The sequence below is a fragment of the Aureobasidium namibiae genome (genome assembly GCF_000721765.1).
Source record: "Aureobasidium namibiae CBS 147.97 unplaced genomic scaffold scaffold_3, whole genome shotgun sequence".
Classification (NCBI taxonomy): domain Eukaryota; kingdom Fungi; phylum Ascomycota; class Dothideomycetes; order Dothideales; family Saccotheciaceae; genus Aureobasidium; species Aureobasidium namibiae.
Window position 1 is genome coordinate 1,293,831 of NW_013581206.1, and position 23,008 is coordinate 1,316,838.

The window sequence follows — 23,008 nt, forward strand, 5'->3', positions numbered from 1 at the left end:
CTACACAGAGCGGCTGAGGTCGTGATCGAATCATGAAAAGGCAACATGTGTTCATGACCGTCGTTAAGCAAGGCCAACTACAACTCAGAGATAAGGTATGCTATACACAGTCGTCATTAAATTGACGATTTGATTGTGTCGGCATTGCAACGTTCATCATGACATTCGACCAAGACGGCAACAGGAAGAGAAGTTTCTGGCCACCGTAGCTCTAAGATTATCTCTCTCCTAGAACTCAAAATGCTGTCTCATGTCCTCAAGGTTCATACCAGGGCCAACGAGTTCCTGTAAATCTCTGCGTTCCATCTGGGCGAACACCCTCCTCAGGGTGTCGTAAAGGTTTGTACTTTGATTTTGGGTGATCATGGCTTCGAGTTTCGCGTCCGACATGTTGTTGTCGCCAACCACTTGTCTCGCCTTTTCCAAGCCTTCTTTCTCGGTGATGCGGTGCATCGCCAATGCACCGAGGAGGTGTTGTGCCGCTTCTTCGTAGCAGCCAATGTTTATGCATGACACGCCTAGATTGTAGCGTGCTCTGACAAAGTTGGGTCGCATCTCCAGCGCACGAGAGTAGGCATCGATGGCCTCTTCCGATCTACCAGAGTTTGCGAGTGTGGCACCAAGACGGTTCCAGAGAAGGTGCAACTCTTCTTGTCGATTTGTGCTGCCTTCTTCGGTCGAGGCCAGCGCGGCACCAAAGCAATCGACTGCCTTGTCGTACTCTTCTGCGCCGTAAAAGAGTACACCCAAGCCGACTTGAACGTCGGGGTCCATTTGCTCACCATCCGGAGACATCTGTGCAGCTTGGATGAACAAATCTGTTACCTTTTCGTGCAGTGCGTGACGGTCAGTGAAGCCAATCTCATCTTCCTCGGAAGAAAGAGGGGCGTTGATGAGCGAGGGGTACTTCGTAGCGACCCAGCGCTCCAGCGTCCTGTAGGCTGTGCTGTCATATCCTTCATTTGTATATGATACTGCCAGCCCCATCAAAGCTTCTAGATTGTTGGGGTCGAGTTTCAAGGCGTGCTCAAGAGCGCGAATTGCTGGTGACTCCTTTTCGTTTTGTGCTTGTGCTTGACCGAGAGCCGTCCAAGCACCCATGTGTTCCGGATCTTTCTGTACAGCGGCTTCAAAAGCCAAGGCAGCGAGCGATAGGTTGCCGCCTTCACGCATGATCTTCATTCCCTCGTCGAAAGGATTGGCGAGCTCGGCAAAGGGATTATCATCCTCGAACATGTAGTCGCCCAGCGAAGGATCTCGGTGTGTGTTGAGGCCATCGAAGCCGTCCCACTGGTCAAAGCGGTCGCTCGCGTCGCCAAAGGAATCGTGTGTGACAAAGTCTCTGTTTTGGGTCGTCTCAGCTTGGATGCCCTGCCATACCGACTCGAAGTCGCCAAACAGCGTTTCACTGTGATCGGGACCAACTGACCTGTCCATGGCGTTCAACTCTGCCTCCATAGCTGCATTCGCCTCTGCATCTAGTTGCGCGTCTTGTTGTGCTTGTGGGTCGTCCAGCTCGGCAAATTGTGCTTCCCAGTCCTTATCGTCCAGCTCGACCATGCGCTCCTTGCCCTTGGACTGCTGTTGCTGGTCTTGTGGAGTCTGCATTCCGTTCATGCCCATGCCGGACATACCCATACCCCCCATACCCATTCGCATACCCATACCGTTGCCGTATGTGCCGCCGTATTGCATGGGTGACTGGTATCGTGCCATGGGTGTTTGTTGGACGTTGCCAAGTGGACTGGCCGTCCTCGCGGCTGAGGATTGCTGGAAGCGGGCAAAGTCTTGGGGATTGAAAGCTCCGTTGTTCTGGTGGGCGAATGCAGGGCCCGGCTGATCAGACATTTGTGGTTCGAACTCAGCAGCCCAGTGAGCAGGTGCGGAGGATGCTGCCTGGTCGAGCTCCCGACGCATTTGCTCCATGGCAAAAGCGGAGTCTTGGAAGCCAGGGCCAAGGTGTGCGGGCTGTTGCATGAAGTCGTCCATCATCTGCGAGTCTAGTCAGCACCAAGCTGCAGAGGCGAGTGGACTCGTGTGCGTACAGCATCCTGCGGAGCTCCCATCTGACTTCGCATGCTCTCCATGCCACCAGGGCCCCTGCCTACGAGACGGTCTCTTTGTAACGACTTGTCATCCTGAACATGCTTGGTGAACTGACTCAACGGGTTGCCCGCCGTCGAGCACTCTGCTCCGCCGAGAAACGACATGGTGGGGTGCTTTAGGTGTCTGTGGTAGGAAGCGCTCGAGGCTTGCTGCTGAGTGTGTGACTCTGCGAATGGATGGCGAGTGGTCGAAGTGGTCGGGTACTCTGACTGAGTGAATGGAGAGGGGCGATGAGGAAGAAGGACAAGTTGATTGTTCAGCAACGTGACAGAACAATTCAAGGTCGACAATCTACAATGCTACACTCGGCAATAACTTCCCGGGCCCGAGGGCGGCGAAGACGAAGACTGTGGGGAACTCGGCCTTGGCGGGGTCTCACAGATGCCGAGGTCGAGTGACAGTCGTTTCATCTTCATATGACTGCGCGTGGGTGAAGTGACGGGCAGAAAATGCAATGCACCATGGAATAATACAATATGTGTCCAGTCCGGTCCCCCATCAACACCACGTCAACGCCTTAGCTATCTATAGTACAATGCTTTGGAGGCCGGGGCGTCTAGTCCTCCCTGTCGGACGATTGGGATTGGCTGGAGCGGCTGAAGTCGACACGCAGCTGTCTGCCGTAGATCTCCTTGTTGTCGAGAATCTCCTTGGCCGCCTGAGCGCTGGGGATGTCGATGAAGTCGGCGTGGCAGAAACCTCTGGGCTGGCCTGAGCGACGGTCGACAGCGACTCTGACATCGAGCACGTTGGTGATGTTGCGGAACAGGTCGTTGAGATCCTTGTCCGACATCTGGAACGACATGTTTCCGATGAACAGACACTTGCTGGGCTTGTTGACCTGCGCCTTTCTGATCACCTCATTGCGGGGCTCGCGACGGAGGTGGAACTGCACAGCCATGCTGCGCCCACCGAGCGTCTTCCTGTTCAGCTCCTTCTGTGCCCTCTCTGCGTCCTGGAGAGTCTTGAACTCTACAAATCCGAATCTGCCAAAACATGTTAGCCTCGGTCGCTTCGCTCTTGCAAGTCTCAAACCTACCCTCTGCTCAGGCCACGTGCATCCTCGGCCACGCGCGCATTGACGACTTCACCATAGCTGGCGAACTCGCGCTCAAGGTCCTGGCCCTTGATTTCGAAGAAAAGGTTGCCGACGTAGAGAATTCTGCTGGGCTTGGGGTCGGCGTGTGTTCCACGGGCTGCATTGCGAGCACTGTTGCCGAGAACACCGACAGCTGCGTCTTTCACGGTTGATGCGGCATCCTGAACCTTCTCCTTGACTTGCTCGACGACCGAGGGCTGTTCGGAAGCATCAGCGGCTTCGGGGACCGACTTCTCGACGACGTTGGGCTCCTGCTCTGCCTGTGCTTCAGATGTGACGGCCTCCTCTTTCATGGCCTGCTCAGTCTCGGTGGGCTCCGTGGGAACAGTTTCGCCAGTAGTCTTCTCCTGGACAGGCGATGCCTCATCGCTGGCGAACCGCCTTTGGAAGACGGGCATCTGCCATTTCTGTGATTGACGGAGTGCAGTAGGTGCCTTTGTGACGATTGTGCGAGCCTTGAGGGGCGAAGCGACGAAGCTGCGAGCAGCGGCACGGCGAAGGGCGAACCTTTGAACTGTTAGACACATGCCTTGACCGACTCGTCAACTCCAGAGACTTACATGTCTACGAGCAACGAAATGTAATGTTGATAGAAACGAGATGCGTACCCTAGAGAAGTCACCTTGCGGAGAGCTTTCTTTTTTGCCAACGCCTCTGGAGACCTGCCAAGCCTCGCGATTGTCTATTCGAGAATTCAACTCTGCATCTGATGTCGACATCGAGACTCCAATATGGACCAAGAGATTTGTGATGAATATTGAGCGTTATGTTTGATATCGCTGCACTCAAACATATCAGGTTTTCGTCTGTGGTGTTTTCCTACAAGAAAGATCGCAACTGAGTAATACATCGTGGGTCGTGTAGTCCACAGAATTCTCAGAATTCTCAGCTGGCTGGTACCATTGCCGCACGATACCACGCCCTCTCGTACAACCAGTATCTTTCTCCCAAGACCGCCAACCGTCGATAATGCGCAGAATACCGTATACTCCACTGATGGTCTCTTTGCCATTACAAGAACGTAGGCATACCGAAAACGCATTTGCCGCTTCTAGAACAGGGTCGCGCAGGCAACCCGGCTCAACGGCTTATCCTCGGCGTTTGCTCCTCCGTCCTTCATTCGCTGACACCAGGCCAACCATTTGCTGCTCCAAGTCCGACCTCCCAAAAGAGATTGCTTCGTATGCAACATCACTCCGTGGAACCAGTCGTGCCGTAGTCGGGCTGCATAGCCACATGCTTACACGACCATTCGTCATGCTTTCTAATGCAGACTCATCGATCACTTGACTCGTCCTCCATCTCCCGACGAGGATCAGATAAATGCAGAATCAACCACGCATGAGCTTGGCATCATGCTCTGAGATAGCCATGTTCTCATCCCCGCACAGCCATCGACGTAACTCGCATGTATGTCTTCCGACTCCCTGGCCAGCCCGCGAAACATCTGCATGCTCAACATCGTGATCACCAGTCTGCCGAGTTGCTGAGACATGGCGGTGAGACGAATGATCGCAGATACCACGTGTATATCCGTTACTATGCGTCATGGCACTTGCCCTCTGCAGTGGCTCGTACGGACATGGCTTGACGGAAGTGCTACCGACACAGCCGGCGACGCAAACTGCTTTCGAGAAGCGTTTCAAATCAATGGTCTAGCGGATCTGTCCTCAGCCTTTGATTTCATGCGTCTCGTCTCCTGAAGACGTTTTAGCCGTGTCCGTCACAAAATCGAAAAAATCAGGCATCCACACTAAACAGGCGGAACATTCCAACGTACGCTCCCGCAGTGCGTATACTCTGTTACATTACAATGACCGAACAGAGTGAGACGCTGTCTGTGGGAACACAACCTTTCGCTTGCTTGATTCCATACGCAATCTGCATACCGGTGTCGTGTTGATTTGGTTCCACTCCTTTTACACAGTCACGTGTACCTTTATACAGTACCTGTGTAGTGCACATGGCAACCGGTGAGATAACATCTGTCCCGTCATGGGATACAGTACGTCCTTAAGGAACATTTCCGTGGAACAAGAGCGCGTAAATACGGCAAAGCGGTAGGCACGGAGACTTTTTATGGTGCTGGAGCCGACGCGATGCCTCCTGTGGCCCATGGTACCATCAGCGTGTATTTCCCAGGTAAGTTGCGGATGCAGCCAAGCGTCCGTGAAGGCAGATTCTACCATCGTACCCATCGAAGCGACCTTCCGCTCTCGACATCTGTACTACCTGTGTGGTATGCGGTGTGCAAGACATTGCTAAGGCAAGATGAACACATTCAAATCTAAAATGAATGAGATTCGAGCGAAAGATAAAGAGAATAGTTATCTCTGTTCTGCTCTGTTTGTGTTCGCTTCACACCTTTCCTTTGCGCTCTGCTCTTTTGGAGCGTACGATAAGACCATGAGGCGTTGTGCAGGCAAACAAGTCAAAGTTTGCACTATTCCATTGATAGTAAATCGCAGATTGTAATGTATGAGATTGTTATTTACTTGATCTCATAGATGGTTGACTGTCGAGCCTGGCTCTCACGTTCAAAAGCAGCCACCATGGCACGTGGGAGTCGGGGTTGTCAACGGTCGACCGGGCCGGTTGCCGTGGAGATCAACTCTTGGAGCCAACCTCGTCATTGACACTTTCACTCCTGCACCATGAACCATGTAACGCGAAATGCGCACATGCCTGTAGCTTGATATCAGCCAGACTAACGGGCCATCACATCTTCTATTCCCAGGTTCCGTAGTCTTGATGACGTCCAAGACTAACGCACGCACAACATCTCTTGCTGTGAACAACGGCAACAGAGGTGGTCGCCGCGGTATGTTCACGCGTCGGCCTGGTCACCAGAGACTGCCAGGTCTGTTTGCAGATGGCATATGGCACTGCGACTGCGACTGTAGCCCTCGCCTCCCTGCAGAACATTTCCAGGTCAGGAAAGAAAGTCCAAACAAAGGTTGCCTTCCTCAGCGCCCCGTCATGTGAATTTGGAGGGCACGGCTGATAGTCCATAAGGCAGATGGTTCTATACTTGCCAAAACGGAGAAGGTCGAAAATGCGGCATGTTCTTATGGGACGACGATGCTCGCCCACGAGAGGCCGCGGCTCTCCTGAACAACTCCAGAACCGAACCCACAAGCACGCTAGCCAAGCCCTTGCCTACTGCACATTCATCGCCTCAGAAGATGCAGGCATCTCTGGATAGCACTTCAACACTAAGTAATCCCAACAGCACTCTGAAGCGACCATTTTCCGATGCTGGCCTCAGTGACAACGCTGATGCTGACCATGATTCATTCCCCTGGTCGTTATCAAGCCAAGAAGAAGCCGTGCTGCTTGACGCGCCAGAAACACCGCGCAAGGCAGTCAAGATCGATGGCCTCACCACACCCGCGACTAGCACGCATAGGAAATTGCCATGGCTAGATCAAGCTGCCCAATCACCGTCCGCACTCTCTGCCAAAGCATCTATTTCCAAGCACTCTTTTCTGCCACGACTCTCTACGCCATCAATTTCGAATTTGGCTGTCGCACAACACAGCGCCTTGACACCACATGTCACTCCCAGTCCCTCACGCTTTCGTGATCCGTCAGCGGATGCTCCATCTCCCCGAACCACACTCTCTGTAGATGTTTTCGCCACTCTGAACAACTCAAGTGTTTCAATACCAGCTGATCTGACATCAAAGCTTCGAGAAGTCTTGACACGTCACGAGCTACGAATTCAGGGGGTCGTCAAGGGACGCGAAATCACTCGTCTTGCTCTCAAGGCACGCGAAGCCAAAGTCGTTGAGTTACAGGCTACCATCGCAAATCTTGAAGCAGAGAGAAACGTTGATCATGCACGTATTGAAAGACTCGAGTGGGAGAAAGACATGTTAGTGAGGGACCAAGACTTTGACACAGAGTTGTAATCGGCTTTGTCGGGTAGGGCTGCAGGAGGTGGCGTTTTCCTTATACACAAACCAATCGACCACCGCTTCTTGCTCGCGCTACATGTTCTCTCCGTTCGCTAATCCGCTCCACACTCTCTGGTAGTGACATATGCTGAACAATAACTACGACAGAGCTTCAATACTACCTGCGCGTTTCCACACTTACAGACCTTGCGACGCCATCTCATACAGCTTCCGATCGGTAGAGACTACAGGTGTATTGGCTGCATCAGCTTCCATGGTCCCGGGTTCGGGACAATACAACCACTAAACCTCCGCGTGAATAAGCAGGGAAACACGCAGTCTCAAACGCCGGCAGACGGGGACCGTTGTTTACGCATGAGATCAGCTGGCGCATAATCGAGCAAATCAGCATCCATGGGAGCAGCCACTCGGATGATCGCTGCATGGTCGACTCTCAAGTCATCATTCGGCCGGGGAACAGGAATCGGCCACGATGCCTTTCCTGACTCCTCTTCTATTATGCTGTACGACGTTGAGATTCTATCGTTGCCGCTTCTCGCGACCGCTTGCGCAGCGACCTGATATCCACTGTTCCTGCCAAGATCAGCCGCCAGCTTTTCGGTTTTCTTCACACCATCTTGGAGGTAGCGCCTGCCCGTCACTCCCCGACGCCAGGTCCGGCTAAAACAATGTGTTGGCAAGTCGATATTGTCCGGGACGTGGTTTCCCTGTGAGCTTCGCGAGGGGTATCGACCACGGGTCACCTCGTGGTATAAATCTGGTTACCCGCCGCTCTATCTCCCTCTACCTCGTCCAATATATATCTTGGATGTCTTTTGCCTCGACTTATCTTCTCCGATCTTTGTCTGGTCTTCGATTATTCCAAGGTCGGTATGAGTCAAGATCGTTCAAACCTTGGCTACTACAGTACATATAATGGCAATATGATTTACGATACCTCCGTGGACAACAACGATCCACAGAGCGGACAAGCTCTGTATACCCCCACGCAGCTCTGGACTCATGTGCCTAGCAACGCGATGACGATTCCTGGTACTGGAGCGCACTGGCCTAAACAGTTCCACCGTCACCACGAGGGATGGTGCGAGCAGGACATACTTTCCTCAAGCGATATGACCTCGGAGACGAGCGGCTTTGACGATAGTGCTACGCCAAGTCTACGCAGGTCGGACTCTGGCGACTTCTCTGAAGCATGGGACCAAGAACCCCCAATGCTCTTCTCACCCTTCCAACCTCCCGCATCCAGCGAGTTACTTAACAACATTGGCAGTGCCTTTCCTCTTCAGCTTCCTGCATGTGTCACTGGCCACTCCGAGGAGACCGTCCAGCAGTTTGAGTATATGCTCGGTGACTTGGAGGTCAACGACTGCGCATCGTCGCCTACGAATCCGGATGCAGTTTCGCAGGCAAGCGTGCATCCTTCAACACTCTTGGATGCTCATGGTGTGATCATTCAGCCGTGTCATACACAATCTCATGAAACATCCATCTCCAATAGGCCAAGGAAGGTACGACAAGCCAGAGAAAACGACGCTGGCCAACCCAAGAAACCAGTACGAGCAAACAGTACTAGGGCTCGGCTCTTCTGTGAAGCTTGCCGCGATAGTAAAGACTACTCTCGTGGATTCCGCGGAGAGCATGAGCTCGCCCGTCATTACGCGCAAAAGCACACAAAACACAAGGTGTGGAAGTGCTTTGATCTTAGTCCAGACCGCTTGATGCGCAACTGTGAGAGGTGCAAGACTGGACACCAGTATGGCACAAGCTACGGTGGCGCGGAGCATTTCAGAAGAAAGCACACTGGAATGTTCGGCAAAGACATGATGGAGTTGCTGAGAGGCAAAAATCAACGTTGGGCTTTGAGTAGCAACCGCTTGATCGAAGAGGGATGGCTTCGCCAAGTGTTTGTTCCTGGCGATGGCGAGCCATCGGAACCGCAGGAGGAACAGCATGTGGCTACCATTCATGCACCCATGCCTTTTGCTAGAGGCCCACAGGAGATGGACTCGAACGGTGGCTTGGAAATGGCGCACCTGCAGCCCTTTGATCAGCAGCATGTGTCGATGCATGGTGCTAACCTGGCTTGGTCTCAGCATCAAAACCCACTTCAGCCTTACCACTATCAACAGCTGCACCATAGTCAGCAACATCATCAGCATCAGCACTGGCCTCAAGGTATGCACTGAGGACAATGCTTCCTACCTGTCATGGAATTTCATTTGTACTAGATGACGAGATTTGGGAAGCCTTCGCTTTTGGGAATTTCCTTTTTTCTTGCATGGGACGGTTTGCGATGATACCCTTTTGCTGTTTCTCTCTTCTGCTCATATCTTGTCTTATTCAATATCTCATTTTGCCTGATGTTCCGCTCCGACTCCCTTATAGTATCCTTCTGTCTTGATTGTCAGTTCCTCGTTTCATATAGATGTCAAAGACAAGATTCGATTTCGTCCAATCATCTAGATTCCAGGACCTATTCTGTAACAGCATATATATATACCAAGATACCTGCATACGTAAACACACTCCCAAGCAATGCCGTCCCCCAAACACCTGGGACCACGGGCAAGCCTGTTGCACAACAGAAACAGGCAGGCACTCCGCACCAGCCCCCGGCCAATCACACTCATCCTGACTCTTTCCACACTGGCGTGAGCATGAATACTCTGTAATCACCCAAGGAATTGAGATTTCTGCATGCTACCCGCCGAAAACCAAACAATGCGAGCCGACCAACAGTAACACCGAGAAAAGTCACTTTTTCCCTGTGTGCAAGACCAAAGGGTCTCCATCATCTTCTTTCGCCGTCTCACCGCTTTTGGTTCATTTCTTTGGGCTTTTTTCTGACATGCTGCTGCAGGGCTGCATGGATGGGTTTCTGCCTTCTTCTGCGTTTCGGTCTTTCCTGCGCTGTGGATCGTGCGTTCCGATGCTTCCCCCCGCTTGTCATGGCCTCTCATTTATTGCCTTATGAGACCCGTGGATCCGGGTCAAGCGCCGGTAGATACCTACAGTATATCCGGGGCACTGATATGGTTGCCTAGATCCCAGCAAAGCAGAAGATGTTTCTTTAGGATATAGAGGCCAGTAAGAAAGGCGACGAGATTGGCGGGAACAACGCAAGATAGCTGTGCGAAAGACTTTGAGGCGTAGGTGAATGAGATAACGGCGGTGCCAGCGATGGAGATACCGTCAGAGAAGATACCTCAGTCGAGTATCAATGCTCCAGCTTCTGACATGTGTTTTTACTCACATATTGGTCACCGAGAGATCCTACAGTGTATTGGTGTTGACAACACGGATGCACCACTGATTAGTGATAGTGTATGGACATCTCGAACGAACACTGAGGGTATGATGATAAAGGACCAGAGTGAGAAAAACACCAACGGCTTTTTCTCCCTCACGAGAGTGCCAGAAGGGAAGACAGTACAAAGACAGGCTTTCACACTAACAAAATGTTGATTTAGCTCAAGGTGCAAAGTGGTAATCGGACAAAGTGACTGTTATGGAGAGTACTGTTGATTCATAGTGAACTAAGGAGGGGCAAGCCCGCCGATGTGATGCGTAAACAGAAATGCTGCAGTGCGCGTACCAGGTGAACTAACGAGCGGTGACGGCATCGGAGTCTAGCCGTTGGTATGTCAGGTGAGGTAGATGCTCTATGCTTTCAGGATAGAGGAAGGACTATATTGTCTCTGGAAGCGATGTGACATGATAGGAAGGCTGTTTGGATCTGCGCGGGTTTTCGCTGTTGCGATTCTGATTCTGGGTGTGGAGGACTGTCGAGGCGACCTCGCTGCTAGTGTTCCCGAGCATTGCGTTGGGCCTCTAGGATGGCCGATGACCAGCTATCAGGGCCTGAAGTAGATTCAGAATTTCTGGCACTTGTTGGAAGTGAGGAGTGATCTGCTTGAATCTGTCGTGTTGATACTCCTTCCGAAGTGCAGCCCACCCTTCAAGCTCGTCCAACGTAAACACGCTGGAATTTTCTTCATCGTCGTCGCAGTACTTTTGTGCCATTGAGACGTTCAAGATAAAACGACTGTCATTGTGCTCGGCCGGGTCGTCTGCTGGAGGTGCACAGACTTGCTGGTTTGCAGATGCCTGGGACTCGAAGGTGTTCGAGCTGTCTATGCTGTTGTCTGTGCGCAAGTATCAGTATCTTGTTTAGTGACACTGCGGAGGTTCTGGGTGCATGAAGGTTTGCGTACCATTTTGAACAGCGGCAGGTTTCCTCAAATCGAACCGCGCTACACCGTTTCTGATCGCTTGGAAAGCAAAGGGCGAGAACATAATGGCGCGTGAAAGAAAGCAAATCACCCGAGTCTCGTGAAGCAGGAAAGGATCGATGCGTTGCGAGCGACTTTCGCTTGCGCAAACAAGTAACGCGCTTGAGGACTGACAGCCCTCATACCTTCTTCCATCTCCAGATACAACTGATCAGCCTTTTCCTCGCTGTCTTTCTTGCGACTTCTTTCACGCTTTCGGCCACTTTCGTCTCAATGGCCACGGCATCTACACTGCCAACATCTTGCAGTCCTTCAATCTCGTCCACTTCGGCGATCTTCCAACTCCTGACGAAGAGCGCACATACAGCGGCACCAACATACATGAACCCAGTAAACAGCTGTGCTCCCAGGTATCCGCCGTCAAACGACACAATCTCAAGTCCGATCGGCTCGGAGAAAGTGCAAGGAATCACAAGGACGAGCCAACAAATGTTCAATGCAGCAGGAACATTGCGCAGGCCAACAACTTCGGCCGTGACAGGCGCAATGGTCGTCCAAAACGTTCCTGCCACAGAGCCTCCGAATATGGCGTAGAAGATGAGGACTCCGAAACTCTTTGCGCTTGTCCAGATGACGAGGGCGAACAGGCCGGATATAAAGGTCATGAGGGTGGCCATGTTGATGCGACCAATGTTGTCGCTGAAGTATCCTATAGGTGGACGACCAACAGCTTGGCCCAGATTGAATATTGCTGAGACGGTGGAGGCTTGCGATGCCGTGAGGCCGACACTGCGTGCGAAGTTGGCTAAACTGAAGAGTAAAACGACATATGCCAGCATGCTAAACCAGCCATAACCTTCGAAGAAAAGAAATTGATTAGTTAGCAGGCCGGGTGACAAGGAAATGGTATACACACCTAGCAATAGCAGATACTCGGTCCGCTTTAACAGCTGCACATCGAATGCCAATTGCGAACTTCCAATTGCCTTGTTTCTGTCCCTCACCAACATTGCGCAAACACCGTTTACCACACATGCTACGATCCCTAAGACTCGGAAAGCCCATGGCAGTCCAATACTAGGAATCATCGCTCCAGTAGCAAGTGAGTATATCAACCCACCCAGACCAGAACCGGCAGTGGCAATACCGTTTGCCAGACTTCTTTTCGTAGTGAACCATTGAGGCACAATCCCTACAGATCCGACGAACAGAAAGCCCATACCAAAGCCAAAGCAAACACCCTGACTGAGGAACAACTGCCATATCTGGCTCGCAAAACTCGCACCGATCAAGCTCGCAGTCTCGAACACTACACCGGTGAAAAGGGTAGTTCTGGTGCCGAATTTGCGCGTAAAGATCGTAGCCACAGGCGAAACGAGCAATGCACACGCAATAGACAATGATCCGACAAAAGCGAATTCCAGATAGGTGGCACCAGGGAAGACGTTGTTGGCCAGATAGTATGCGAGGAAGACTCCATAAGAGGAATTTAAGCCCCAAGTGTGAGCATTGATTAAAGCCACGCAGACTACACAAACCCATCCATAGCCACCATTAGGTGATGGCGGTGGTTCAGTTGCAGGTACGACGTCCGTTGGCGGCTGTTCAGTGTTTAGAATCACTGCTGGAGGTGCCTCTTTTCCGTCGGGAATGCTGTCATTCGAGGCATTAGTGTCGCCGATTCGATCTTTCTCTTTGTCGACGTTGTCGAAGGAGGCGTTGTTATGATTCATCTATGCCGAGGCTCGAGGGGAGTGCTGTCCTCGGGTCTGGTACATGCTATGCTTCAATTGAGAAGCGGGAGGTGCAAACTTCGAAACAGAAGGTGGATCCAAGGGTGTCGCAGTCGTTATATAGATATACATGTAGACACATCGTGCCGTGTGCCGTTAATGTGTCACGGCAAAAAATGAAGCATCGAATTACCCAAAAGCGGAGGTGCATGCGGAGAATTTGCCGGATAACCGATAACATGGGGTTGACACTCTGCCTCCCTATTAGTTCTGACTACCTATAGTTGAAGCTATTTAATGTTGTAGAGAGTATAAGCTACTGGAAGGTAAGGTGGAGTGTATATGTCGGGCCGGGGTCGCGTGCTCAGCTTGTCGATTTGACCATACACTAGATCGACTCTCAGTTCGGCAGCGCCGCACCAGCATATGCCCTGTACGCAGGCTCGAGCTGGAACACACCCTCTGCATCAGTATATATCGCTATGAATTCATCGTTGTACACTTTGGGCGTAAAATCTCCCTCGAAACATAGGATGGTTGATAGAGCATCTGCGTCTTCAAATTTGACACGCCACTCCCGCCGGGAATCATCTTCCTCGCCTTCGTATTCATCACATTCGATTTGCCATTGGTCTGCCTCATCTTCAGTCATGGTTTCTAGATCACGCATGAGTAAACTCGAATACGAGTGGCCAAGGATGACCGTCCGATCAGTGGCACTGCGTTCGTCGAGAATAGCATATTGGCGTGATTCCAGATCGCTTCCTTTCGGAGGCACAGATATATGCTCGGCGAGGAACGTACGTATCTGATCTCGACCTGAGAAATCGCTGTTGAAGGGAGCAACTGGAGGTGATGTGCACCAAGGATCGAAATTCGACTGTGTTGAGTCGCGTACAAGTGAGAAAAAGTTGTGTCGCGGCGTCTGCAGGAGTGCGTCAATCGTCTGACAGCCGTCAGTAGAGCAGAGGGTTCATCAGGAGATCGCCCGTACCGATGAAGGGACTGGAGCGACGCAGAATAGCAAGAAGGACGACATGTTGACCTATGCAGTCAGAAGCGAAAGCTTAGATGTGTATCCGATGTAAACAGGAGCAATTGGGACAAGAGTGTAGGATGGATGTTGGCAGATTCGATTCTCGAGATGGCATGCAGAAGATGAAGAGCAGCTATGGCTTTCAGAACTCTCCAACGCGTCTTAGGCAGCAGCGGGTGTCAGCAAAGTCTACTGACCACATCGTCCTCTCAGCGACCCTCGACTGTCCAGACTGTCTTCCACAACAGTCCTTCGTGTATCAGAGAAGTAACAAGGTGCAGATGAGGAGACCTTCGTGATAATGTGTCTTCTGCAAACAAACAGAACGGTGACAATCGTTCGGGGCATCTTCGGACGATCTTCTCCTCGTCCTTTCGGTCTCGAGTCTCGGCTTCACTGTTTATTTGCTCGGTCGCCCAGCAAGGCAAACACGTTTTTGACCATAACAACATACGGCCGTAACACCAGCGGCACGAAAGCGCAAAGAGTAGTGATATCCGTCGAACCAGACTTGAGCACCAAGCAGCAGCAACTGCTTGCGACGACTTGTCTTGGCCTACGAACAGGGGCTTGCCCAAACTCTTGAGGTGCCATGCCATTTGCTTGATTGAGTTAAGCAGGGGAAGCATCGCTTTATCCTGACATCTGGACTCGGCGTTGGTCCTTTTGGTTAAAGAGCGCAATGCTATGGAATCCGGTCAAGCGCCTTGAGGGCGTATTCTAGCCACTATGCACGGCCGTGCCACTTCATTTCGTCGACTCGCGAGGACTCATCTGCTCCACCCACTCTGGAAGATGCCTATACGCGTCTTTGACAGTTGTCGGACTGCGGCTGGTGCGAAGGATCAAGACTGTTCACGAGCTACCCTGACGCCGCGTGGAACATGGTAAGTAGAGTAACATGAATCGGATTCACACGACAACATCCGGGTCTCGTTGTCAGAGACGTCCCACGTTCAACCAAGCCCATCCCGACACGATGGGTCAATTCAACCGTAAAACAACAGATGTTGAAACTCTATATTTTCCACTGGGCGAGCATCACAGCCGAGCCTGGTGGTTGTTGGTTACACGAAAGAGGGCTGAGCACGATGCATGTGGCCGATTCACACCATCGATGCCAATTTGGTGCACGAAGGATCAAAACGCTTGACTAGAGGGCCGATCAGGCTCCCAGATGCGACGCCGTGATATCATGTGGCAGTGGATGTGCGTGTTCTTGCTTGGCTGCCTGAAGAAGAAGGACGGTGTTGGCCTCCTTTTGTGATCATCAGCGGTTCCCTGGTCTTTCTGATCTATGTTCTCATTGTGCTCGTTCGTCTACGTGTCTCTCATCTAGTAGTATGCTAGCATAATGGATGGGTTCTCGGAAGTAGTGCCATGGTCAGTATCTCATTCCTCATCGTCATCGTTGAGACTTTTGTGTTAATTGTGACAGGATCTGGGCTGTTTGTGCTGCAGTGTCGACGGGCTCGAGTAAACATATCTTGCTCGTTGATAATTACCGTAAGAGCTTTTCCTTGCGACTCGATTGATGCTGTGACTAACGCATTGACTCAGACTATCGTGCGTAAGGATCGAGTACAGAGTGTGGATACCATCGTTGACCTTACCAGCATTCACGCTTCTTCTATTACAACTCCTCACCGCTGCTGTTGTAGTTTTTGTCCGGGATATATGCCATACCCCCGATATACTTGCTCTCAAGCCTGACTTCGATGCCCTCTCTATCAAACAATATCTACAGCAGAAAAACAGGTTGATATTGCTATCTTCATGTCTAGCAACATTCTTTCCTCTATGGATTCAAGCAGCGCTGCACTTCGAGAACATAGCTTCGCTCTTGATGATTTTGGTAGGCGTGCCATCACCACATGACTCCGCTGTAATTCTGACATTGATGTAGCCACTCATTTGGTGCTTCACCCTATCTGCACGATCAAATTGGTTCAAGACCAGATGTTACGTTGTGGTCATCTCTTGTTGTGTGATTTTGCTCGATGACTATAGACTTACGCCAAATGGGTTGCTTTTCGGTATCCCTGCAGTGTTACTGTTGAGCGTAATGTACGCGTTTTATGACGAGCAGACAGACGACTCTGGACCATATCGATCAGGCGAGGATCAACTTGCCATGCTGCCAATCATGATTCTCCCCCTCGTTTCCACAGTGGCTTGCTACATTCTGCTCGAGAGCAAACACGAAGTAACACTAGCTTCGAAGCATGTACCTATGCTATGCCTTAATCTGGGGGCGACAGCTTTAGCAATCGTACTAGCACCATTGATGCTAGAAAAGATCAAGAAGAGCACTTCACATTGTGTTGTCTTCTTTGCACTGCCAGGTTTCACAGCTTTGCTCTTTCAACAACTGAGATCGCCTATATACTTGAGCTACGTGCAGGTCCTGGCCTTTGTGTCTTCTCTTTGCTGTTGTGCTTTCGACATACGCAACAACGCAGATTCTGGTCGCTCGTCTGAAGAAAACTGGCTCGAGCTGCCCCAAGCTATAGACGACACAAAACATCTTGGATCATCGATCAACGACTTGGGTGATTATGCCACAGGAACACAAAAAAGATGGCATCTAGCTCGAGCAATCCCTTTTACGGTCGCGATGTTAGCGTGGTTGCATTTTCTCTCCAACAACTTTTCGCCACCGCTTCCCTACCATGATGCCCACAAACTACGACTGGATACTTCCTACAACTCTACGTCCGCTCTCGATATTGTAATGAGCATGTACCGCGAACCACCCTCTCACATCACTGACACCTTTGCCCTCCTCACCTCCCTCCCCTCCATCGGCCCCAAGTCTCCACGCCTGATCCTCTACACAAAAGACCCTGCCGCAAATCTAACTCTGCTCCAACAACAAACCAACGCCACAAGAGTCCTACAACTGCCTAATCTAGGCAGAGAAGGCCACACGTATCTCCACCACATAATCTCTTCGTGGGATGACTTGGCAGCCCAAACCTTCTTCTTGCAGGCCTCTATTCACAACCATCGCGAATTTGCTGCAAGAGTCACCGATTACTACACGCCTGAGACAGGAATGCTGAGTTTAGGATTCAGTGGACAAAGCTGTGAGTGCAACAACTGCGGCGACAGATTTGGATGGCAAGACCGTTCAGGGATTGTGGAACAAACTTGGAAAGAAGTGTTTAATCAGACTTGTGGAGAGCAACGGATGTTGTTGAGTTACAAAGGGCAATTTGTTGCCAGTGCTGCAAGGATTAGAGCCAATGAGAAGGCGATGTACGATAAGTTGAGGGATGCGCTGGAAGAGCCAAACAGCTGGGCACACGAACAAGAGTATCTACAAGGAAGGCCTGATTCGTTGAATGCGCCCTACTTTGGATATACTTTGGAACGCCTGTGGTCAGTGATCATGCAGTGCTCAGAGGAACGGATTGCAACTCTCTGTCCGACACTGCTAAGTGGACAGCGAAGAGGCGGCTCGAAGGAAGATTGTCAGTGTTTGGATCCTTGACACTTGTAGACTCTCGAGAAGTGGAGTTCGAAAATAGTTTAATATGATGAAATTAGATGTACAGGATATTCGCAGGGACGGAAAAAGGAGTTGCCGATGTGAATTCAACAACTACACGACCTCGTAGCGATAGTCGATCTCATCCTCTTTGACCTTTCTGGCTGTTTCTAGGCGTTGTCCGGTCGTAGGCACAGGCTTCTTCAAACGCAATACCCATAGCAGCATGCCCTCGGCCGGCAGCAAAAGCATCCATATCCTGTTGATAAAGAAGGCAACAGAAGTCGTGAAGAGGGCGACTACGGCGTCCAAGTAATAATGGTTGGCAGTAGCGACAATGACGGACAGGACCAGAAGAGGGTAGAAAAGTCCGGCCAACAACCAAAGACATCTTCCAAAGGTCGATTGCTGAATTGCCTTGTTCTCAGATCGCCAGTGAATGCCAGAGTGGTAGATGAAGGTGCAGCCAATGACAAATGCGTAGGTGAAGTGGAGACTAGGCATGGCTGCAAGTTGGTTGACGTTCTTGCCGCCAACCCAGACGCTCTCGGCGTTGTCTTGACGAACAGTGTCGTGGAAACCGAAGGACTTTGGCAACAGGCGTGGTGGCATGCAAGGGTAGAAACAGAAAACGAAGAATGCAGCAAAGTTGCCCAAGGTCATGGTTCGTCTGGCGACAGCGAAAGCAGCATGATCCGGAGCAGCATAATAATACCATGAAAGGAATCTGTCAGGGGGTTAGCAATTGTTGCATGAGATCTCTCGTGTGTATATTGACGCACGTGACGGTTCCGGGGATGTGGACCAGTGAGTAGATGCGGTTAAAGAATGTCAATATGAGAGGATGGCCAGTGGTGAAGAAGGCTTGGAAGTCCACCTCCTTGACAGGGAAGAAAATCGAAAACATCGAATCGTGCTCAAAGTTGAGAATGCTGATTCCATGCTCCTGGGCGAGCTCAGTGACGCCGTCCTTGGTGGCATAGAGAGAAGCCGCGATGGCTTTTGTAGTACTGTATGCTGCGTAGTTGAGGGCCCAGTAGAACATTTCAATCAAGAAGGGGAACTTCTGCAGGACTCTGCTGTGCAAGTTGTTGGCGAAGGCAGATGTGTCGGGCATGTCGAATTCCTTGCCAAAGCATGAGCGTTTCTGGAGTCGGCTTGTCGCGTGACCCTCATCGTCGCCCAGCATGGGACGTCCCTCGTTTGTAGGCGACAGAGTTCCAGAGCGGGCATTGAGATCTCCTCGTAGGATGCTGAAGTTTTTGCGGCGATTGATGATCAATGAGCCAATCATGACAGTAACAACAAACTTGAGGTGATTGTTAGTCTGGTCGTGTGCACACTGTCCCCGAGCAACATCGTCGACTCACGATTGGCTCTGCCCATTTGTGCGACGCGAACTGCGCACCTCCCAGGTTGACGTCTCCCTTGTCTGCCATGACTGTTCCTCCGCAAGTTGGTCTGATATGGAATACAGAAAAGGGAAAAGAAGAAGAAGAAGAAGGCCGGTTGTTTTGGTAAAGAGAGAAGCTTTGAAGCCAAGTTTAGGGAGACCGCCGTCGGCAACAAAAAACATCCGTCGCCGTTCGTTCCTGTCAAATTTGGCTAGCGTTGCGCGAACGAATCGCCGGGATTGCTTCCTGCTCGTGTGACTCCGATCACTGGAACGTTGACTTTTCGTTTCTGGAGGATTCTTGCTGATGTGGAAAAGGCTATCGAATTTCAGGCTCAAAAGACGCCATCTTCGTCACAAACGTGGTCATGTCTGCCTTATATGTCAAAGCCACTCCTCTGAAGGATTGCAGAACCAAGTCTTTTGACCCTTTACAAGCGCCAGCGCCATGACACTTTCTTCCTGCAGATGAAACACAGCCCTCTCAACACCCCATACAATTGAGATCCAGACTCGTTCAGCTCTTGCGGGGTCGTGGCGAGCTCAATAAGACGCCCATAGATCAGGTCATGGGGGTAATCGCTCCTCACAGATCTCCGAAGCACCTAGAGCAGACTGGCCATTGCTACAATCTCACGGACAAAGAATATGCATCGATGTGTTGTAAAAGACAGTGTTACAGAATCACGTTTGTCGCGTGCCTGGTGCGTGCTTCGTTCATCTAATTTGAGCACGCACCGCCCCGAAGGATTCGAAGCCTACCTAATCGATACGTGATACGCTTTTACGGCAATAAGCCGCTTGCGTATAAGTCGTTATATGTGGCAGCCTAGAGACTCGCACTCACGATTGAGCAACATCATCCATTCATTTGAGGCTGACTTCACCGGCGCTTACAATATCGTTGTCATCCTGTCGAGGTAAATATTTTCCGGTATGTCAGCTTGCAACACGTGCTAGAGAAGATCAACATCCCAGTCGCTGCCAAGAAGGATAGTCAATCCTGAATACCGCATCCATCTATAGAGCGATATCCCTCCGTGGACATCCTTTCACCAAGGTCCTCTTTTCCGGATCCACCATACTGACTCTCTGCCTTATTACCGCCGTGCCTTTCGTACGAGTAAGTATCAATAGTGGATCAAGTTGCTTTCTTAAAAGGTAAGTCGCGAAAATCATGTCTCCTACACTAGTACATCGCAACAATCTTCCACTTCCAGACGGCAAACCATGTCAACACTACATCTCCCGGAGGGATACCAATACAAGTTCTACCCAGCAAAACGAGCACGCCATCAACATGTTCTCGAAGTCCTATCGCCACACATTCCAACCATCACACTAGGGATTCTGGCTCTTACACTCCTACAATGGCATGCTAAATCTTGGAGCTATCGCCGCGACGACGTCTTCGCCTACATCTCGTGCCTGATTGTCTACAATTTCTCTTATCCACTACTGTCCCTCTGTCTAGCCGCCTTCTACACAACCTGGGCATCATTACCAGGCTCTTTTGCTTCCCTCAATCTACCCTCCCACGCAAAATTCCTCTCCACCACCACATTCACGTCTCCCCCTCACGCCGAGGAAGAAAAATGCATGGTATGCTGGGAAGAAGAAACACCCTTGGCTTCACTCCCCTGCGGCCACACAATCTGTAGATCCTGCCTCGTGGCCATGGGCCAAGCCCTCCAAACCGCTTGTCCATTATGCAAACACCCTATATACTCTGTCCACGACAAAACTCTCCTCTTCGTCAGCAAAGCTACCTTGAGCATCCAAAGCATCACTGTAATGCTGCACTTCCTAATCTTCTGGGACGAACTTCAACATTTGAGGTACTGGAATATCGCTGTTGAGACTGCGTTGGTGGGATTCTTGGGCTGGTTGCTGTTGAATGTGTATCTACCATTGATCGAACAAGGAGGACAAGACTGGTGGAGACTTCGTGCAGGCTACAAGGGCGGTGTCGGCAGAGGCATCAGCACGATCGGATTCTCGTGTTTCTGTGGTGTTGTCGTGTTGGTACAGACTGTATACAACAACCGTGGCTTGTTCTTCTAGAACGTCAACATGAGGTAGATGGCAGAAAATAATGCAAAAGTCAAAGTCTGCTCATGGATCAGACATGGCAAATTTGTAGGACAAGAAAAAGAGGTTCATCACAACGTGCTTTTCCTAAAGACGAACAGCGCGACTAGAATAAGTAGGAACAACGAAAGTGGTATCGCAAGCAGAACAAAATGAGGCTAAGAAAGAAACGGCAATAGAAGAAGAGAAGCGCCCAAGAAAAGAATGACAAAAAACTCCGCACCCTTTGCACTCGCTCGTTTCCAGAAGTCCCGTGTAACCGTACACCAAAGAAACAAAAAGGCCCAAAAACATACGAAATAGAGATTCTAAAAGTGATGTTACCCAATGACACCGTCGTGCTCGACCATGTGGCGGATCTTTGACATGAAACTGGCTGGGTATTGCTTGACCTCATCAGGAGGCGGTAGACCACGCTTGGAGTCCCTGCACCTCTCATACACCTTTTCGATAATCTGTCCAAGCAGATCTTCGGTCATGGCGACAGCGTTGCCGGCTTCGGGACACAACCAAGGGTCGGAAAGGAGTTGCTTAACGGTTGGACGACCCTGAAGATTGCGCTGCAAGCATCGACGAAGTGTGCCCTTCAGCGCAGAAGAGACGGTGACACCGCCAACACCTTTGTCCGGAAACTCGATGACCACCTGAGGATTCGTGATAGCCATGATACGACTGATCTGGTTGGCAATGTGGGCGAAAGGTGGGCGACCATAGACCATTTGATATAAGATACAGCCAAGAGACCATACATCCGAAGGCTTGCCAATCTTCATGCACCGACTGCCATTGTTGGTAGTGCGTTGCCCACCAGGAGTTGGTGCATTTGTATCCATGATACTCTCTGGTGACATGTAGTTGGGTGTTCCGATATGCGAGTCGCGATGGACATTCACGGTGTGAGCAACATCAATGGCATTCGCGATGCCAAAATCGATGAGTTTGAGCTTTCCTCCTACTGATAAGAAATTGGCGGGCTTCAGATCAGAGTGAACAATATCGTAGTCGTGCACAGCTTGAACACATTCAAGCATTTCCTGCCACCAGAAGCGAGTCTTGACGGGGTCAAACCTTGGATCATTGCCATTGAGCGCGATTGTCAAGATTCGATTCAAATCTTGATCGCCCTTTTCCATCAGCACACTGAGAGTCTGCTTTTCGTTATCGAGTTCCCAGTCATAGAGTCGGACAACACGGTCGACGTCTGCGAGCTTCTCCAGAAGATCGATCTCGCCCTTGAAGCCGCGCATAGCCGATTCATCACAGTCTTCCAGCTTGACCCTTTTCAAGGCGAATTGTTTATAATTCTCGGCCTGGACACAGTAGACATCACTGCTGCCACCTTTTCCAATCTTTTGCATTTGCGTGAAGAGCTTTCCATTGATGAGGATATGCTGACGTTTCTTCTTGCTCTTAGTGGTACTCGCACCAGCAGTCTTTGTCGCAGCATCCAAGACACTCATCTTCGGCGGTGGTGGGGGAGCTGGTCGGACAGGAGTGTTGTTGCTGATCGGATTCAGAGCTCTACGAGGCGATTGGTAGGTAGAGACGGACATGGGCGTCTCCTCGACGGGTTGAGATTTGGAGTGCAAAGCAATCTTTTCTGGCTTTCCAAGGTACTTGAAGTCATGATGTCTGTCGCGCTTGAAGGTCGGAGGGGGGATGTTCTCTTGATCTCCGGTAGTGTCATGTTGGGCGCTCGAATTCGGGCGAGTCTGTCGCTGGTAGTCGGCGGGACGCGAGGCCATGTGGTCGTTACTCGGCCTCCTCTGCGCGACACTCTCTCTTTGATTCGAGGTCGCTCGGGAATCGCTACGGTCTCTTTTGTGAGGCTCAACACTGGGTCTTCTGGCTGGGCGTTCCATACTAGGAGCTCGCGTAGAGGCGCGTGATGCTACTCGATGCGCA

At 51.0% G+C, this 23,008-nt stretch overlaps 11 protein-coding genes across 11 annotated transcripts; 4 read left to right on the top strand and 7 right to left on the bottom strand.

The window, feature by feature from the left end:
• Positions 1–228: 228 nt before the first annotated feature.
• Positions 229–2,210, bottom strand: M436DRAFT_70645 (TPR-like protein; the record flags this gene model as incomplete). Its single annotated transcript, XM_013574974.1, has 2 exons — positions 229–1,992; positions 2,046–2,210. The coding sequence occupies 2 exons, from the start codon at positions 2,208–2,210 to the stop codon at positions 229–231; spliced, it is 1,929 nt and encodes a 642-aa protein (XP_013430428.1).
• Positions 2,211–2,698: 488 nt separating this feature from the next.
• M436DRAFT_25342 (RNA-binding domain-containing protein) lies at positions 2,699–3,711 on the bottom strand (the record flags this gene model as incomplete). Its single annotated transcript, XM_013574506.1, has 2 exons — positions 2,699–3,092; positions 3,146–3,711. Coding segments are annotated over 2 exons (960 nt in total), but the record flags the coding sequence as incomplete, so codon positions are not given.
• A 2,245-nt stretch (positions 3,712–5,956) lies between these two features.
• Positions 5,957–7,119, top strand: M436DRAFT_39666 (uncharacterized protein; the record flags this gene model as incomplete). The annotated part of the gene is made up of 2 exons (XM_013574588.1): positions 5,957–6,161; positions 6,221–7,119. 2 exons carry the CDS (start codon positions 5,957–5,959, stop codon positions 7,117–7,119), a joined length of 1,104 nt encoding a protein of 367 aa, XP_013430042.1.
• A 929-nt stretch (positions 7,120–8,048) lies between these two features.
• Positions 8,049–9,797, top strand: M436DRAFT_61537 (uncharacterized protein; the record flags this gene model as incomplete). The annotated part of the gene is made up of 2 exons (XM_013574886.1): positions 8,049–9,300; positions 9,613–9,797. 2 exons carry the CDS (start codon positions 8,049–8,051, stop codon positions 9,795–9,797), a joined length of 1,437 nt encoding a protein of 478 aa, XP_013430340.1.
• A 1,159-nt stretch (positions 9,798–10,956) lies between these two features.
• Positions 10,957–11,421, bottom strand: M436DRAFT_79532 (uncharacterized protein; the record flags this gene model as incomplete). Its single annotated transcript, XM_013575082.1, has 2 exons — positions 10,957–11,270; positions 11,340–11,421. 2 exons carry the CDS (start codon positions 11,419–11,421, stop codon positions 10,957–10,959), a joined length of 396 nt encoding a protein of 131 aa, XP_013430536.1.
• A 115-nt stretch (positions 11,422–11,536) lies between these two features.
• M436DRAFT_39687 (putative MFS transporter) lies at positions 11,537–13,090 on the bottom strand (the record flags this gene model as incomplete). The annotated part of the gene is made up of 2 exons (XM_013574593.1): positions 11,537–12,213; positions 12,274–13,090. 2 exons carry the CDS (start codon positions 13,088–13,090, stop codon positions 11,537–11,539), a joined length of 1,494 nt encoding a protein of 497 aa, XP_013430047.1.
• Positions 13,091–13,490: 400 nt separating this feature from the next.
• On the bottom strand, positions 13,491–14,129 carry M436DRAFT_61539 (uncharacterized protein; the record flags this gene model as incomplete). Its single annotated transcript, XM_013574887.1, has 2 exons — positions 13,491–14,036; positions 14,085–14,129. The coding sequence occupies 2 exons, from the start codon at positions 14,127–14,129 to the stop codon at positions 13,491–13,493; spliced, it is 591 nt and encodes a 196-aa protein (XP_013430341.1).
• A 2,614-nt stretch (positions 14,130–16,743) lies between these two features.
• M436DRAFT_39398 (uncharacterized protein) lies at positions 16,744–17,622 on the top strand (the record flags this gene model as incomplete). The annotated part of the gene is made up of 1 exon (XM_013574542.1): positions 16,744–17,622. One exon carries the CDS (start codon positions 16,744–16,746, stop codon positions 17,620–17,622), a length of 879 nt encoding a protein of 292 aa, XP_013429996.1.
• A 111-nt stretch (positions 17,623–17,733) lies between these two features.
• M436DRAFT_70655 (uncharacterized protein) lies at positions 17,734–19,058 on the bottom strand (the record flags this gene model as incomplete). The annotated part of the gene is made up of 3 exons (XM_013574976.1): positions 17,734–18,346; positions 18,402–18,928; positions 18,990–19,058. The coding sequence occupies 3 exons, from the start codon at positions 19,056–19,058 to the stop codon at positions 17,734–17,736; spliced, it is 1,209 nt and encodes a 402-aa protein (XP_013430430.1).
• A 1,358-nt stretch (positions 19,059–20,416) lies between these two features.
• On the top strand, positions 20,417–20,725 carry M436DRAFT_26573 (uncharacterized protein; the record flags this gene model as incomplete). The annotated part of the gene is made up of 1 exon (XM_013574508.1): positions 20,417–20,725. A coding segment is annotated over one exon (309 nt), but the record flags the coding sequence as incomplete, so codon positions are not given.
• A 698-nt stretch (positions 20,726–21,423) lies between these two features.
• On the bottom strand, positions 21,424–22,563 carry M436DRAFT_40142 (kinase-like protein; the record flags this gene model as incomplete). Its single annotated transcript, XM_013574680.1, has 1 exon — positions 21,424–22,563. One exon carries the CDS (start codon positions 22,561–22,563, stop codon positions 21,424–21,426), a length of 1,140 nt encoding a protein of 379 aa, XP_013430134.1.
• Positions 22,564–23,008: the final 445 nt, after the last annotated feature.